This window comes from Vitis vinifera, chromosome 15, assembly GCF_030704535.1.
Source record: "Vitis vinifera cultivar Pinot Noir 40024 chromosome 15, ASM3070453v1".
NCBI classification, from domain to species: domain Eukaryota; kingdom Viridiplantae; phylum Streptophyta; class Magnoliopsida; order Vitales; family Vitaceae; genus Vitis; species Vitis vinifera.
This window is the reverse complement of record NC_081819.1, coordinates 19791846-19811764: the sequence shown is the minus strand read 5'-3', so window position 1 is coordinate 19811764 and position 19919 is coordinate 19791846. Positions and strand designations below refer to the sequence as shown.

Genomic DNA, 19919 nt, shown 5'->3' with positions numbered 1-19919 from the left:
TGAATGTTTTTGTACAAATAATAGAATAGTAAATGTTATATCCTTATCGCATTAGGCCAAATGAAAATTAATGTGAGATAATAACTTAAATTAGCTTGTATACATGGTTTGCTCATCAATACCTCGTAACTTCAAATTTTTAGTTAACAATTACTCGACATAGCATTGGAGTCCTGATTTTAGGAAAGTTGTAATTAAGGGGAGTCACTAAAAGGCAAATCTCCCACCGAACTTTATGCATTATTCCCTCTAATCGATGACTTAACTACATCAAAACATGACATTTAATTTTTTATTATTAGTAAATTGCCTAATCATGCCTGTCTCTATTTTCGAGGTGAAGATTCCTCCACAAAATATTTATATTTAATCATATATTATTGACAAATCAAATCATTTTTTTCCATCATCCCAAGCATGATACACACTTGTTCGTACAATGGGGTGTCCTCATCTTAAATCTCTCCCTCACATCCCTTATTTCAAACCACGGTCCCTTCTATTTTGTCTCACATATCTATAAGTCATTATCTAATGATCATTATAAACCCTAGTTCATACGTTAGACTCCGTGGGAAAGAGCAAAATAAGAACTAGCTAGTTATGTTTGAGATATATCACAATTCATATGAAGTGTAGGTTTCCGTCTTCCAAAAGGGTCATTGGAAGGAGCAAATAAAAACCATTTCAAATCTTCTACAAAATTTTCGTATGAGAGAAAAAACACTATTTCTTTGTGTCTAAGCAAGAATCCATGTTCTTCTATTTTTTATTTTTCTTTTAATTTGTCATTTATATTTGGCACTATCAATGTGGAATAAATAATTAAAAATTTATCGAGTCATACATTTTTATAATAATATATTTATAGCCCGACTATGCCACAAGTTATTGAGGTTATGTTAATTACAAACTTAAAAGACTATATATTAAGGTAAGCTGTCTCGTTCATACCAAGGTTATGTCATGATTATGTAAATAATTTTATGAGTCGCAATAGCTATGCTAAAATAATACCCTGAGTCATGATGATGATGTAAAACCCATTAGCCGTAATCATGTCACGGTCATATTATACTATACTACGATAACCATCAAGATAAAGAGGAAAAATCTTTTACAAAGATATTAATAAAATAAATACAAATTATTGAGTTGATTTAACCAAATGATTTGGTCATATGGTTTCTCTATCTCATCCTATGTATGCACCTATATTTGGAGTACAATAGCTCACATTATAATGAATAACAGTAAAAGATATCAATTGATTGATTGCAAACACTTTTAAGATGAATTATGGAAATTAAGATTAAAAACATGGAAATTAGAGGTCACGACCCATAGATATCAATTTTTAATTTGGTATAGCATCTAGGGGCTTAATTTTTCTTTCTCGATTAAGTGAATTTGTAGTATTTGAACTAGGAATTAATCTTTTAAATTGATTAATAAGCTAATAATTGATAAAATTGAAGAGTTAATGTTTAGTGACTTAAGACAACCTAATTTAGATTTTGCTAAATTTATTATTTAATTTTACCTTAAATATTGAGACTAATGGGTACAACTAATATTTTCCTTTTTCAAATTATAGCCAGGTTACCAAAATAAACTTGGAAGGAAAAAGTGGTAGTAAAAAAGTAAAGAAAATGAGACATAAAGTTGTTTGATTCTCACTTGTGGATAAAATTTCCTTGTGGAAGAATCTAATGGGGATTGATGATTAAATCTTTTATTAGTGCTTGCTGATTTCTTTAATAACAAATCGATGTGGGACAAATTTATCAACAACTTAACTAAACTAAGTACTATGATCAATATGTAACAACGTTAAATTAAAAAACATGTATTATTTAATTAGAAGTTCATTGCAGAGCATGGGTAGGAAATAGTATAGAATGTGTATTTAGTTATGGAACTTTTTGAGGTCTCCACTATAATCATGATAGATGCTCCTCCAAATTCTTTGCCTCTTATCATCATTTTTGGGGCTGATAAAATTGACTGACCAACTAACCACTTTATACTTTAATTTGATTGAGTTTTCATAATTTTTTTTTTCTCTTGTTCTCTTTCTTTTCTATTTTCTGATCAGCCATATAATTACCAGATTTGATATCCAATTGTCATTTTTTTTTGGCTGATATAATTGACTGAACAACTAATCACTTTATACTTTAATTACTAATATGGGTTCTCATACTTTTTTTTTTTTGGTTCTCTTTCTTTTCTATTTTCTGATCAGCCATATAACCACCAGATTTGTTATCAAATTCTCAGCTTTTTTTGGCTGATGTAATTGACTGAACAACTAATCACTTTATACTTTAATTACTAATATCGGTTCTCATACTTTATGTATATATATTTTTGTTCTCTTTCTTTTTCTAGTTTCTTATCTACTTACCCACCACACATTTGATATCCACTGGTTGCATATATTAATTAAATTATAAATAAATAAATAAATAATAGATGGTTTTATGAATCACCCATGTGATAAATGGATCTCTCTCTCTCTGACAGAGAGTTTGATCCATTATGCAAAGTGCACCATGAATTTCATAATATTCTCTCTCTCTCTCTCTCTCTCTCTCTCTCTCTCTCTCTGATAGAGACTACACCATGAATTTCATGTAATTTAATTTTATTGGTATTGATTTAAAAACATTCATACTCACAAGCTTTGGTAGAAAATTCATCATTACTTCATTAAATATTTCTAGATAGTAATGAATAAAGGTTGAGAAGTCCACCTGACCTAAACCCTCTTTTTTAGATAGTTGTTTACCCACGTGATATTATCAATTCCTCATGTGAATAATATATATATATATATTTTCATACACGCAAATAGGATAAAATACATTTTTAAAAGAAATCGAGGTGACTTACCTAATACATTAGAGTTTAAATTAAAGAATAAAAGGTTAATTTCACTTACTTCTTTTGAGTTTTTGTTAAATCTAATTTGAAAATTCATCAAATACCTTCCTTATATTTTGAATTGGAGGAAAAGTGAATAGAAATATTAAATAAAAAAAATATAAGAGAAGTATTTGATAAAATTTCAAACCAATGAGAGTTTGACATATTTAACAAAAACCTTAAGAGAAATAACTAAATTAATCTAAGAATAAAATTCAAGTTATATTTGATTTTTAGAAATTTAAGGAAAAATATAAAAAAAGAAAATAGAGATGAAAAATAAAAGAAAAAAATAGATTTAAAATCAATAAATTATTTTTATATATTATTTTAATTCTTTTATGTAAAAATAAAATAATTTAAAATTATATAAAATTTTAACTAATTTATATTTAATTTTTTTAATAATTTTATAATAAAATCAAATATAAGAAAATCTTTTCCTTCCTTAATATTTCCTGAAAATCTAACATAATTAAAAGCAATATAAGTTATCAAAATAACAAGTAGTGGATTTTTCAATCAAACTTTCAAAAAAAAAAAAAAAAACCTTGAAAAATGTCTTTATCCATAAAAGGACACAAAGATAAAAAGAAAACAAAAAGTCCACTCAAGCCCTCAAAAAGTCTTTAATTTTATTCCTTCCACATCTGTATTCATAGATTTGAGTGGCATATCATATGCCTCCCCAGTTGGTAAAACTGGTAATGGAATTGATTGTTGCAGTATGATTAGAAGATCCAATCTTACATTCATTGGTAGAAATGGAAATTAGAAAAGTAGGCATGGGCTCCAATCATAGCTATTGAATTGGCTCAGTCATAGCAATGGTGAAACATCAATTTGCAGTGACCACATATTCAGAGATTAAATTAACCAAGGGATCCTAAGTCGCTCAAGTGTTCACATCACTGTTTGCTTTTAATCACTGACTGCCCTTCTTGCTTGAACAAATCTAGCTTCTTATGTGATGAAGCTTAAAGTAATAATTAATTTAATTAAAGGGATAATTAATGTTAACATTAATTAAGGGAACAAGATCTTGGGTGCTTAAGTGGATTAGGAAACTACAAGACTAGACAAAATAGAACACTAAGCATTCATTTTATATTTATAAATAAATAAATAAAATGTGGCATGGTTAACACATGCATGGTGGACTATTCCGACTTTGTTGGACAAAGAAATTCTTGTCCGGGTCCTCAAGCACATGTCACAACACAACATAAATAATATAAAAACTCATATCAATAATTGAAGATGTTTTCTTCCTCGACAGACACTTGAAAAAGAAAAAAAAAAGGACAAATTAAATTAATAAAGTAGAGGGTTATGAATAAACATATTTGATATGAAATTGTTTTGACATAAATATAAAAATATTTGGTTAAAAAGTTTTGAATCTACTAATATGTTGAACTCAAAAGTTTTTATGAAGATGATTATACATTATATCTCCTATTTACAATCGTAATTGAAAATATTTGATCTATAAAATTATATTAATATTTCTTAAAAGATTTTAAGTTTATTTTTCCTTCATTGATAATTTTTTAAGTACTCTCAGTTCGGATAAGAAGTAACAGTTAAAATAAGATTTTGACATTATTAGGACTTTTGTTTTAAATTTTATTTCTTTAATATTATATAAAAGTTAGAATTTAATGACGATTTGAATTATTAAATTTGAGGTTGTTTAAATAATAGTATTCTAGTTTATGTGTTAATTTTAAAGTTGAAATTTAAAAATTATAAAATTTTGTGTTATTATCCTAAAAACTTTTAGATTTGAGGTGTAAAATGACTGTCATACTTGTGAAACATGTTTCACATGTGATCGATGTACCGATGAGTTGATGCTGGCCTTTTCATTGTTTTTATAATTATTTTTTATTTATTTATTATTTTTTGTTGGGTAACTTAAGGATCTATTTTGGGTATTGTGCATTTTTATTTTTTCTTTAAAATTCATATTAAAAAATGGATATATAAAAGCTAATGGAAAAAATCCAATCAATGATGTTCAATAGTGATGAAGTATCATTCATTGGTTTCATTAGGTATGGTTTGTCTTTAATTAGTAGGACAAGTGCCCAACATGCTTGTTCTTTCAAGCATCCATTAATGTCAAGATTGATTGGAAATTTTGGTACGTAAAATGTCATTCAAACAGTTACAATATTCCCCAACTTACCTTTATCAGTAAACAAACAATTTCTTTTGGCAATGAACATTAAACCTAGTTTAAAGTACCTTTATTTAAAGCTGATTTTCATCCCTATGGTATAGTATCTTGTGCCCAGTGATGCCATCAAATCTTCTAACCTCAAGGTATGTTTCCCTTTTTTTTTTTCCCATCAAACTTTGCAGGATCCAAAGGAAGTCATAGGAATCAACTTTCAAGGATAATTTTTGAGGGAGATGATAATTATGTCTAAACCATCATTTAAGGGGGGGTATGATGTTTCATGCCTCCAAAAATTCCAATTAGCAATCAAAAAAGGTTTGAATATATAGACAGTATTATTTGAATATAAAGGTTTCAGTGTTGATAGGTACTTGGCCATCCACCAAAAGCCTGCACCACATGTGCCCAAGAGATGGGACACACTGCATGCACTGCATGTTCAAAGGCATTTTTTCCTTTTCAACACACATGCATTTGCATTCAAAGTAAAATAATGTGGTTTTCCAGGAAACCTACCTTCATTTTTCTTCATTCACCTGCAGCCTCTGTCCCATTTCTCTCTCTCTCTCTCTCTCTTCGTTTCTTTCATTACTATTAGAGAATCAAATTAGATTCTGTATTTTATGTTGATGGGTTCCATGAAAGATTGTGAAACTGACAGCCTGAAAACAACCCAAATTTTGTGCCCAGTGTATTTGTACGCAGTGATGACTTCATTCTGATTCAGATATGGCCCATAATCACGCTTACTTTACAAATAAGAATTTGGAACAGTTTTCCTAGAAGAGTTGTGAAAGATTATCATCATATGAATGGTTCCCAACAAAGGGATTTGGGAAAGGGCATGATCTAACTGCTTGCTAGCTGGAAAAGCTAAACTAGGGTTTATGGGCATAAACCAAAAGGAAAGAGCTAAGAGTTCATATACAAAAGCAAAAAAAACAAAACTGGACTTATTTTCTGCCACCCATTTAGATCGATCAGTACATTTTTTAGCATTGACAACAATGGCTCAACTTACATATGTAAAGCCCTGAGTCTTTTCTGCCTAATGCTGGTTTCTGCAAAACTTAATGACATTGTGTGCCTATTTTCATTACCTTAAATCACTGAGGGAACATCATTAAAGCCACTTTAATAAAGAGATTCTCAACCGGCAATTATTCAAGAATGATTACTCTCAGTATCATACATGTGCGGAATATTTAGCTTCATGATCTGGGTGTAGGTGTAGACATAAATTTAATAAGAGAACTTGGAAGTTGGTGAAAAATGAAAATAGCTTGTCCAGTTCAAAGTTACCTAGCGACGCTTTCCCCACTTTTCAATGTCAGTTTGGTCTGAATGAGACGTTAATGTATATAAAATTTTGAAAGCTTCTACTGTACATATATTCCATATATATGTATATGATTGACACCATCCATTTCAAATCACAGATATCCGCACATTTTCCACCATCTTACGTAGAAAATGGCCTTGCAGCATCAATTAATCAGTGCTAAACTCTAATTCATGATGACGAAATCTATCAAAGACTTTGATCTATTGATCGATACAATGAACATAGATGGCAATAGAATATTTCAACTTCCATGAGAAAACCTTTATCGAGGAATTAAAACGAGGGATTGACTTCTGGGCTATAGATACAATGAACAAAAAGCAAGTTAACTATAGGCACAAGTTTGGCATTTCAAATTAATCCTCTATTGAAAGGCATGTCCCAAGTTATAATATTTACGTATCCATTTATAGTACCAAATGATTTTTTTATATATATATAGGTATGAAGGAGGCATCGGTAATTAGTTGGTATCACGTATATATTTTTAAAAATCGTGATTTATATTGTAATATCATTTTCTTATGTCCTTTTATTATTATCTTATTTATTTGTATTCTTATTGAATCTTCTAAATTTTATCGTATATATTAACGATACAGATTTGGATTTTGATTCGATACAGTGTCATTTTCCAAATGTTAAATGTAACTTGTGACTTCTCAACATGGATGATGATCGAGAATCATCAAATGGTATAGGTTGATTAAGACACAACTATTATTTTAATGGAGTTCTTCATCCGGCTCTACATCATGATCGGCATTTAGGCAACCGACAAAATAAATTAATTACTTAGTCATCACTGGATATGTAGTGTGACTAATCCAATAAGAAGGATGATGCCTTTCCATATTAATTTAATTTTGTAGCACAGATTGACATTTGGCAGGCTTGAAAGTTGAAAGCCCTCTCACTCTCCATCTCTAGCTCCCTCTTTCTCATCATCAATAGGCTCTCAAGCTTTTCTTCACCAATATTATTATCTCCTCCTTTGGACCACACCAAACTTCAGACAATTCCATAGGCCCTGATGTCCTGGATGTGCTCATAGTCGGCTACAACATTAAAGCTTTCAGGGAAAATAATAGTGGAGTTACTGATGCTTGTGAAAAGTACCACGTGTTGAAGGGGGCAGAGATATATATATATATATATATATGTACATATCTTCCAACTGGGGGTGTTTGGGAGCCATGAAATTAACCATGACCAGATAGGTGTTCAATTTGCCAATTGCTGCCCGACAAATCATGGAAAATAAACCATTTCTGCATCAAGTGGGGTTTTGAAATTTTTGGGAAAAAGAGAAAAATTGATCCAGGAGTCCCCACTACAAGCTAGAACTCCTCTACCCACTTCTAGCAGTGCCTTAGTGACCTAGTATTCTCTTATTCCCCATTCTAAAAGCAGCGTTATTTGATATAAAGTAGTCCATCATCCATGTTTTTCGCCTATATATATCAGCTGCAGAGGGGCATGCATTCAAGATAGAAGTATACATTCAAAAAATGGTAACCTTTTTATCACCATATTAGAAACGTTACATGTTTTGTAGGGAAGGGGCCTTGATTTGAACTTGATATCTTTTCTTATTTTGTAGTGATCATCCCCAGCAAAAAGTGTGTTAAAGCCCTGATTTAATTGATTTTGTTGTGATAATTCTTTTGGTTTCTTGTTAGTAGTTAAGAAAAGGTGTGATGGATTTATTTCTATATCTTACATCAACCCCTCAAAGCTTTTGAAGATACCGCAAATTGATACATATCAATGCACTAATATTGGGCCAGAACAAGCCTGTTCTTTTATAAACATATATATAAATTGGAGGCCAGCTGTTTAGCCTTAGGCCCTTATGTTCCATTAGTCCAAATTAGTATTTTAAGGGCTAACCTTGTTTAAGAGGAAGTAATAGATATCATGGGTTTGAACCTCATCACCATCCATATACATATGATGGGTCAAATTGGGTGGCTTAATAAGTACACAAGCCATCAACCTGATTCAAGATTTCACTAGGACCTGAACCTGCACCACCCCTATCTATGTTCCTCCTGCTTGCCTAAACAACCATTGCTTCACTACTCTACATTCTGTGTCAAATTTCAATCACCAAATACAACCCTTTTTCTTGGGGTATTGACATCCTGATTGCCTAGATTAGTTTTTCATCCAACAATGTCAGAAATATTGATTAGTTTTAGACCAGAAGCTCCTTTCCGTCATCAGTCCTGTACCAGATGGTGAGTCCAATCCAATTAACTCATTTGAGGGTCAATTCATCCTATTTGGTATGAAGGAGCTGGGTATTATCTTTTCTTGATTTATCTTTGAATTAAGACTTCGGGTACACATACAATTGCCTTCTGATAAACTTGGAAAGGTTCAGTGCTTTTAACAAACCAGAAAAAGAAGACAAAAGGAAAAAGAAAAGGTTTCGATTAAACAATTCACATGGATATATATCAATATCTCAATGAAGAACATAATAAATAGCATTAATTCTAAGAGAGAAAATAAATTAAAGTCAGAAAATACAAATGATATATTCGCTAAACATCTCCCCCATTCTTCTCTGAAGACCCCTTCCAACTACTGGCAACACTCCATTGATCTGAACTGGCCATCGATGAAACCCCATTACCGCACTTGGCCACAGTCCTTACGCTCTCGATCAACGCCTCTGTCCGGGACTCCTGCAACAATATCTCCGACAGCTGCTCCGGGCTTATCACCAGCTTCACCTTCCACACTCCCGTGCTGCTGTACCTCGGGAACACTTCCGGATACGATCTCTTCACCAACCCTTGGTTGTCAAACGACATGCGGTATGGCGTGATGAGAGACGAAGTAGATGTGTTGTCACTGAGCTTGGTTTCACTGACTGTGCCGACTCGCCCTGCGTTCTGGGGAAGGAGATAGTATAATTCTCCGGCGTGAAGCTCCTCGCTGTGGAGGAGAGGCTGGGAGAAGAGGTCAGGGCTTCGGAAGATGGCGTGGCCCGGGAACTCATTGGTGATGTTCTCGGCAGTGATGGGTGCGTAGAGCTCCATGATCCCACCATTGGAAGTCACCACTTTGATCATTTCTTCAACCTGTCCAAACCCTTTGAACACACAGTTCCCCATTCTTCATGCAATTAAGCTAATACTTTCTTCCTTTTTATTCTGATTAAGAATTATTATGAGAATCAGGGATGGGCGTCGGTGGAAGGCGGAGGGGGAGGAGGAGGTTGCTTGGGGGCTTCTTTCAATCATCTATTCAATCCTTCTCAGCCGACACAAGAATCCTTTACTTTGTATCACAAAATCCAAAAAACTGGTCTTTTCTTCAATTGGATGATACGCAGGAGCATTGACCATTGTCCTCCAGAGTTTGGCACCGTTGATGTAGCGTACTGGGAGTGGTGGATGTTGATGACAACGTAATGAGTCAACGTTAGTTGGATTCCAAATTGGGAGATGGAGAAAAGGATAGGTTGGTGGATGATGGAAATCCTGGAGATTGTAGTCAATGGCCCCAATCATGTGGTTGATGCTTTCACCTCCGTTTTCCCCTCCATCAAATGGACCCCACTTTTCGGCCATAAAAAGAAGAGAACTTTCTTGGGTTCTTTCCGAGTATACGACACTTCCATAGTGCAAAAACGATGCCGTTTTTCTGGATAGAAAAAAACAAAGAACAAATATTAATGGTTTGAATGGTAACTGTTAAGGATAACAATTTTTGTTGTTTAAAACAAGGATACGTTTTATAACCAAAAATTATTTTTTATTTTTTATTTTTAAGAATAAAAAATAAGATATTTTAAAAAATATTTTTATTATTTTTATTTGTTTATTGGGGACTGTTTTAAAAAATAACTATATAATTATATATAATGATTAAATTTTTTATTAAAAATAAATTAAAAATATTTTAGATTCTAAACATATTTTTATTTTATAAAACATTATAAAATGATTTAAAAAAAAATGTTCTCAAAAATTATTTTTTAGAACTATTTTGAAAACGGTTAGCAAATAGGGCTTAAGGTCTTATTTAATTACTATTTTTCAAAAACAAATTTTCAAAACTATTGTGATGGTTTGTAAAACAAGTTTGTTTCGCTGACATATTTTAAACCTATTTTTAATATTTTAAACCTATTTTTAATATTTTAAAAATAATTTTTATATTTAATACTTTATTTTTAATTATTTTATATATTTATATAATTAATTTTTAAAATATTCATAAAAAAATGAAAATAATTATAAAATATTATCTCAAAATATTATATATTTTTGTTTTTTGTTTTTTGTTTTTTGTTTTGTAAAATAAAAAAAAAAAATTTTGAAAACAATTGCCAAGTAAATCATAAGACATCCTGATAATATCTATCAAACAAAAAATTTAGAGAGTTGAATATTCATGCATGACAAGATTTAAATCATCAAGAGCACATATAAATAAAATCAAAGTATAAAAATATAAATAAATGATATTAAGTTTCAAATAACGAAATATATATTAGGTGACTATTAACACCCACCGCCCAAAAAAATCAAAATATGAAAGACGGCAGGTCAAAGGCCAGAGGGGACCATGAGATTCCCATGGATCGAGTGTCCTAAAAGAAAGGGAAATAAAAATCTAGACCCTTGTTTTCAGATCAAGGCACATGTGAAACATTTACACAAAGATGAATGATAAAAATAAAATAAACAAAAAGGGTCTAAAGATCCATTGGTTGGGGGGTTCCAATCCAAAGAGACCCACAACGATATTCATACCTCATCAGTGTGGCCACCCCTCAAAAAGCTTTCGGCGGTACTCATCACAAGTCAAAAGATTTCTTAGTGGGTGATTATGGAACGGCATTAAGCAGAAAATATACTTAGGAGATGATTGGGCCTGATAAAAAATCATGATGTTGTTGGCTAATAATCACAGATTTTGTACAGAAGTTGGTGGCTTTCAAGCTTCAGAATCAGAGTTTGAATGTGGGAACTTAAGACTCGTACCAAGCTCATGACTCATGAGCCTCTCATGGAGCCAGCCACCACGATTCTGAGGGAGATTAGGCTTTCATTTACTAAGCAAAGCAATGATTTGGGGTTGGAGGGTTGAAAACATACTTGAATTTTGAAGTTGGTGGCGGTAGTGGTACTTGAATGCAAGCTCGTGATCATTTACCCAAGTTTTATGTCATTGTAAGGGTTCCAAATGATGCCAATTTTTCAACCCTATGTAATGTTTTTCCTCTTTGATTTTGGCTTGTCCTGGCAACTGCCATTGAATCTAAATCCTTTCTCTGTCGAGTTGGGGAGGAGAGTGTCTCATCAGTCATCACATGGAAAGGAGAATACAGTCCTTAAGACTCACATGAAAAAGAGGTTTCCACCAACTTATTAACTTTTATTTTCACTTTTAAGTTATTTAGAGTTTATTCCATCATGTGATTTTTTTTAAAAAAAATTGTTTTTAAAAGCAAAAAATTGTTTTTAAAAATTTATAACATCTAAAAACAATTGTTAAAGATAAAATGAAATAGAGAACAAGTAAAAGTTGTTTTTATGATTTTTAAAAATAAAAGGAAAACATAAAAAAAAAAATTATATGTTTCTAACATTAAAAAAAATATTATTTTATTTGTAATTACAAAACTATTTTTATTTTTACTAGGACTTGAATTAAATCTAATTGATAATGTATAAATTGAATTACAATGTTTTTATAAAGCCAAAAAAAATAAAATAAATAAAAAACAATTTATCCAAACAAGTTTTTTATTTTTTATTTTTTAAAATAATTTTTTAAAATAACTTGTTAAATACCCTTATTTTTATAAAATATTACAAATTTATTTTGTATTCTTTAACTTAAAAATAACTTTTTAAAATAAGTTTTAAAAAACATAGTCAAACCAACCCTTAATGTCCAAAACTCTTGCTCTTTTTATTCTAAATTGATGTATGAACCTTACTTTCCATTTATTATTTATATTTATTGTGAATGTAAGAATAATTACTTATATAGTATGTTCGATCAACACATATTTTTGTTTTACTCCTAGTTGTAGCTAGTCTTTCACCATGCTTGGGAGGAATACATAGTAGAAGAATTATAAGTATTAGTAAGAAAAGAAAAATACAGTGCTTGTCATTAATACGTTTGCTTACGGTAACCATGACCTTATAGGAGAACTAATGGTGGCGTGTTTGATACATTACTAATACTAATAAATTTGAGAATTCATAATTGACTAGTTGTAGATAGTTCTAAGACTAATCCTAATAAATTTGAGGATTCATAATTGACTAGTTATAGATAGTCCTAGGACTAATCCGATGCCAAGTTCATGAGGAAAGTGTAAAAGCTTGAATGGTATTTTGGAGTACATGAATGCATATTTTATAATATAAGTTTTTTAAAATATAAAACCCGAGATTTATTAAAGCTCTAGATAGATGAAATTGACCTTAATTTGCTTATTTTTATTGTGATGGAGTGATTAGTCAAATTTGGTGTCATCTTTTATTGAATCAAAAGTTAGTCTTTGTTGGTATATAGATGTGTATTACATATCCCTTCCCTTTTGGTTGATTAAGCCTTTTTCATGGTACGAATTGCTTTCAATGTAGGGGTGTCCCTTCCCTTTTGATTGATTGTGGACGGTTGCATCCTTTTAAGCCTTTTTCATGGTACGAATTGCCTAAAGCGAACCCCTTTATGTTGGAGGCTAGCTTTTCAAATTTTTTCACATGGGCTTCAAACCCGTGGGCTGTAACGTACGGGCGCTCAATGGGCTAGTCTACCTCCCTTGACTGGGCTCGAACCCAAGAACTGGCCCAAAAGTACAATTGAGGTCATGAGAAATGACAAATTTACCCATTTCTGACTAGAGGCTGCTTCACGCTTTCAAGGATTACACCTAATGTGGTACAATTTTTAAGATTTTTTTAAAGCTCGATAAGAGCTTTTACATCTATTTGACCGATTTTGTTTAAAGAATTTATTATTTTAAAAAGAGTTTATCATGAAAATCAAAAAAATATTATTCCTCATAAAAACTTTATTTTGATTTATGCAAATTTTTAATTAAACTTTTGTTATACTTGTATCATTTTTTAAATACCGCTTTCAATAAAAATTATGAAATTATCTCAAAAAATCTTAATACAATTGATTAGGTTAAAAGCCCTGTTTTAATTTATATAAAAAGAAATTTATATTTTATAAAAATTTTATGATCTTAGTATCATATTAAAAAATGATAATTTTGATTTCAACTTTCAACTTCTCATTCTCGGGTGGCAATCTCTACTTCATTTGAGCATGGACGTCAAAGAGGTATTCATGGTCCATTTAAAACACGCTACATGTAACGTACACGATGGCGTCACGTAAAGCAATTGGAAAAATCCTGGGGACTATACTAAATGCATGAGACGTGTCCCATGGTTAAAAAGTTCTTTGATGGGATTCACAAATCATTGACGTCAGAATGCAACTCCCAACTGTAATGAATGAACCACACAAAAAATTGGCGAACCTAAATTCTGGTTTACTATTTTTTGGCCAAAGCAGCCATGGGAGAAGTCCAATCTGTGGGTAACCCAAAGGACAATTCCGTCCAAATACTTCCCATTTACCACCGTGGACCCAACCTACCATGGTCCACGGGTTCCTTGTGGGCTGCTCCTTCCTCTCTATTTATTGGGATCGTGAGGGTTGTTTGATTCGAACCAGTGCAAAGCAGTCCAGACAGAGAGGAATCCTTGAGTTTTGTGGGAGAAACATAATGGGGAATTTCTTTGGCATGATGCAGCAGGCTGTTCATCCATTGAGCCATGAAGAGCAAGGGTGGAAGAAGATACCGACTGCGAGTGCCAGTGGGGTGAGGATTAAGGTGAGGATGACGACGGGGGAGCTCAAGGAGTTGATGGCGAGCGTGGATTCGAGCAAGGGCAGCTCGGAGATGGGGCGTTTGATTATGAGCGAGTTGTCCAAAGGTAGGTACCAGGCTCGAGTTGTGGCCTGTGGTGATCTGATGATGCCCAACCATGCAGAGAACAAATCTGTGCAGCTGAATTCTATCCGTGAGGAGGAAGATGATGATAAGTGTTCGTAATGTTAAAGAGAGCACGATATGCATATTGAACTCAAATTTTACGAGCTTAAACTTTTAGAAAAAAATGGTAATTCGACGTGGTATCAGAGGTTCTTTCAGCAGGAAGGAGTCGCGCGCCTCTGTCGGTGTATCTCTCCACGTGTGGTCATGAGTTGCACTGAGAAGCTTTAAGCTTTAAGAAAATCAATGGTAGTTCAATATGTAAGACATGAAAAAGAAATAAATGGGTGTGTCATTTTGATCTTTGTTAGCACCATGGACATGTATATAAGCCTGTCTACTGAATAATATCTTCATCTTCCTTCCTCCTCATCACCATTCTCATCTGTTTTCTTTCTCTACTTCTGTTTTATTTTGCTTTTCTTCCTGTAAAAAAATGGTGACGTTAGAGTGATCTGTGAGGATGAAGATAACATTTTTGGGATGTTTGGAACGATGGAAAAGGGATTTTTCATTCATACACAACCCATTTTCATGGAAATCAAAACCTCCTCTTATCAGAAATGATAATGGGTAACGAGATGAAATTTGAGGATGAGAGAAATCAGAGGAAAGAAAATGAAATGAGCACTTTGAACGTTCCAGATAAGAGCTAGGATTAACATACACAATTTGGTGGGCTTGAAAATTTAGCTTTAGTTTGAAACCTTAACATTGACCTTCAATTGTCTTTAAAAAAGACAAAAGAAAAGGAAGGAGGGATTGATTGATATATATCACCCTTAACATTGACCTTCGATTGTATTTAAAAAAAGACAAAAGGAAAAGTAGGGTTTTAATTATTATTATTGAGAGGGTGTGCAATGTATCAACCTCTTCCTCGTCACTTTCTTTGTTTTCTCTTTATTTGATCTTTCTATACTTTGCCTTTTTAGAAAGCATGAATTTTGTCCCATAAGAAATTGGAAAGATGACACTTTTTTGGATGCGATTTGAACTTTTCTTCATACAAAGAACACATGTTAAACTTTAGAGAAAAAGAAAAAAAAAAGGCATGGTGGTATTGAAATGATAATTTTATTTTTATTTTTTTTTAAATGTAATATTAGAGGCAGTAGGGCAATGTCTCAAAATGGGTTGAATTCTGAAATTAAGTTTGAATGTGGAATTGAATTCAGAATTGTACATAGTCAAATCCAATCCAGGGTCTTGACCTTGAATGTTGAAAAAGCTAGAAAAACTGACAGATGGGCTGGTCCAAAATCCACCCATGTTCATACATTTAGGGTTGGCCCAACTCCCAAGCATAATGGGCTGGGCTGAAGTTAGATGGGCTTGGCCCAAAATGAGCTCTAAATATTGTTTGACCGGGGTTGGCCTTAGTATCCTGTCAACTGCAATGAGGGTCTCAAATTGTATGAGCAATAGATTTTATATGGAAAGGGCCGTGTATCCATGATTCATAATTTTCTCAAGAATTCTCCAAAGCCCACAAAAATGGACTTGATACTTACTCAAAATGAAAATTAGAATTTTGTAAAGACGTTGCTCACTAACATGATCATGACATTTAGAGTCACATCTCTAATACTAATGGTATCAAATCAAATACCACAAGTGATGCGATCAGGTCCAAAACATTTACTAAACCTTCAAAACCTTTATATTATAATGTTTTTATATTCTCGTAGTCGTTGTCCTGCTACAACAACCATCAAGTTTTAATGTCAGATGAGTCGTTCCTTTTAAGTGTCAAAAACTGCTCTTTTGATCGGCTTGATTCAATATCATGTGGAGTGGAATGAGGAAATGAACCAACCCAAGGGCTGCAATTTAGAACTTCCAACAACCAAGTACAAGAACTTAATATTAGAACCCCATTTTGGTTTGGGTCCACATTGATGATGAACGAAAGAAAGATCAAGTACAGCACAGTGTCATAATCACCGGATACCATACACAATACCAACTATCATTATCGAAATGGAACAACTCAACTCAACCAGTTGGTTCCACCTTCAAAGGGCAGTCTAGTTCTACCACAACCACAAACCATCATCATCATAAATGGCTTCCATGCCCAATTGAGAATGAGTCCATTTCTCTGGTTTAAACAAAGAGGGTGATGAGTTGGTACACAAGCCAAAAATAGTGTAACATGGTTGGACATGGAATCGGTTGCTAAGTGGGTTTGTCTCCGGACGTATTGGACTTCACATTTCAGCCTTTTAAAGTAAATGCTTTTATCTACTCCAATCATAGCATTCTTCTTGAGATGGGTTGGTCTCAGCCATCTTAACTTCTTATATTTGAAGTAATTTGGATTTTTAGTCATCCAATGAAATGTGAAAAGCATGTGTTTAAAGTTAATAAAACTTTTAGAAAAACAACAATAATTAAATGCATGCCATCTACTAACCAAAAACCCACTCATTGCATTTCACATTGCTTTATATTTTTTTGAATTGATTTATCATTTTATTAAAAAATTTAAAATTTAAAAAAAAATTATGAAGGGAGACAATGAAGTAAAAAACCTATAAATACAATTGAAAGATGACTCACAATAATCTTCAAAACTAAAATTTCTAACATATTTGGGGAATTTAACCATCAAATGATTGATTTTAAATTATATATATTTTTCTTAATAAAATATTCTGATGTTCTAATTACTTCCCTATAAATATCACGACAATCATAAATATTTAAATTCTAAGATAACTTTTAAATATCTTCCATTAATAACATAATAGAACTAGGAATATTACTCTTTTTATTATAATAATTTATAACTATTTTCGACTATCTCAATTTCAAGGTTTAAGAATTCATTATTTTTTATAGTTAACATGTCATATATTAAAGTCATATATTTTGTAATAATTATTAAAACATTATCTCTATGCTTACTTGTAGTCATTTTTATAATATTGTTAAAGTCTCTAATTACACATTCTGAAGCTCTTTTATTTTCTTGAACCATCAAAATTTAATTTGAATCTTCCATTAATTTGAAGAATTCAACAAATCAATTTTTCAACCATTTGACAGACATTGTATCATTTGGTTTGAAGATAGAAATCAATCATATAATCTTGAAAATTTTGGAAGATTAAAATAACTTTTTCAATGACGAGAAAGGGATTTGATTGGATTTTCCTAAAAAAATATATGGTTTCTATGAATTCACACATTTCACAAAATAATGGAAAATTTTTTTATAAAATATTTATAAATTTTGTAATTAATTTTATAATTTTTATATATTATTTTAAGCCAAGATAGGAAGTCATCTTCTAGAGGTGTAGTATAATTATACTTGTCTGGATATCTTATATTAACGTTTGTTAATCCACACAACACTCTTACTTTTGTACTTAGTACAATTGGTTTGACTAATATTTCAAAGGAAAAGGTCATGGGAGAGTGAGGAATTGGGAAGAATAAATAATTTTATCCCAAGGTATCTTTTATTTATTTATAAATATATATGTAAGGAAAAAAAAAAAAAAAAAGTGGTCCAGTCAAGAACTTTAGGACTAGTAATAAAAATAGATGGAATGGGTATGGCAGGTGGGGAAGGGGACAAGTCTGGCCACGTTACAGTGAGCTTCTCCAGTCACTGATCACATGCAGGGCCGACCAACCAAGGGACTTGCAGAGACTCGACTCACTCACACAGAAGAGAGCACGGTGGTGGAATGGAGACCGTTTGATGGGGTGGAAAAAGGGGCATCAAAGGGCGTGGAAGGGGGGCCCAAAAATGGAAGGGGAAGAGGAGGAGAGGGGAAGGCAGAAATGTATATTTAAGGGAAAATAATGGGAGGCAGTGCCTGTGGGCAAGGCATGTGCTGGGGTTCTGACCTCTGCCTGGTTTTGCAGCCTTCATGTGTAGATAGTACGATGCAGGCCACATTCACATTTTCTTATGTCCCTTTTCCTAAACTTTTCCACTTCCCCCACTCGGCTTGGCTTGCTTCTGGACTTGTGCTTGGCCCCCCCAACCCCCACGACTCACCCCTCTCTGTCTTTTGCCTTTTCTTGGCAGTTTTTCATGATTTTTCATAGGCCCAATTTCATGCTATTGTACTCCTCGTTTCCTTACATAAGCATTCATATGATTGTTGATGATGATAAGAAAACACTTGCTATGTTTGGTTCCCGGAAAATTTGAGGAAAAATGCAAGGGAAAGAAAATACAAAGAAAAAGTAGAAGGAAAGAAAAAATGAAGGAAAATAAAAAAATAGATTAAAAATTGATAAATTATTTTTTTTGTTACTTCAAACTCATTTTATTTATTTTAACTATCAATATAAAGATTAAATAATTTAAAAATACATAAGTTTTTAATTAGTTTTAATTATATTTGATTTTCTTTGATATTTTTCATAGGACAACCAAACATGAGAAAATCATTTTCCTTAGTATTTTTTTTCTTTCCTTTGTACTTTCCGGAACCAAACATAGCTTAGATTTATGAATAATTTTTTAAGGACATTTAGATTTAGAATCTTTTTTCAAAAACCATTACTTTTATGACAAACTTGATTTATATATAAGAAAATTTTAAGAAAATGAAAATATTTTAAAAATTTTGATATCATATGTTAACTCTGTCAAAACTTTAATACAAATAATATTAGTTCAATAATATAAAAGTAAAACAATCAACACAATATTATACGGGATTTTAATGTGATTCAGTCAATCATGTTCATATTCATAGATGAGAGATAATATTTTCAATATATCATTAATGATGAAATTAAATATAATTATTGGATTCTTAAAATATCTTATATTAGGAAACCCCTTGCTTCAAGAGTATCTCTCATTCTTTCTTATATTTTTATCCATCTCGTAAGGTTTTTACAAGTACATTTTCATCTCATGACTTTTTCACGATTTAAAAATATCTATAAAGACATTTCTCACAAATTTTCTTATTTTATAAGAAAATCTAATATTACAATAATATATCCACTTAATAAATATTATATACAATATTTTTTACCAAAAAAAAAAATCATACTTATTATGACCACTCTTTGTATCCACACTTGGAATCACAAGTCAACTTTTGTATAACCTCTACAAACTTGCCTTAATCTTATAACTCTTTTTCTTCATGGTCTAAAATATTTATAGAAAAATTTAAACTAATTTACCTTATTTTATAAGGAAATATAATTTTATAATAATTTATCAACTTAAAAACTATTATATATAATATAATATTATATATATATATATATATATAAAAGAATCCATATTTATTAAGAATTTAGTATTGAAAAACTATTTTTTTTTCATGTTTTTAAGAAAATTATATTCCTAAAAATAATTAGAATTGAATCTCAAAAATTAATTTTAGAATTACCACTCAACCTCCCTA

General features: G+C 31.6%; 1 protein-coding gene across 1 annotated transcript; it reads right to left on the bottom strand.

Annotated features, from left to right (window-relative positions):
- Positions 1–8882: 8882 nt before the first annotated feature.
- On the bottom strand, positions 8883–9732 carry LOC100267812 (uncharacterized). Its single transcript, XM_002267385.4, has one exon. The coding sequence runs from the start codon at positions 9590–9592 to the stop codon at positions 9017–9019; it is 576 nt and encodes a 191-aa protein (XP_002267421.1). The 5' UTR covers positions 9593–9732; the 3' UTR covers positions 8883–9016.
- Between the last annotated feature and the right edge of the window lie 10187 nt (positions 9733–19919).

Bases quoted from the DNA above. Each gene is read 5' to 3' on its own strand.
- LOC100267812 (XM_002267385.4), bottom strand. From the start codon at position 9,592: ATGGGGAACTGTGTGTTCAAAGGGTTTGGACAGGTTGAAGAAATGATC.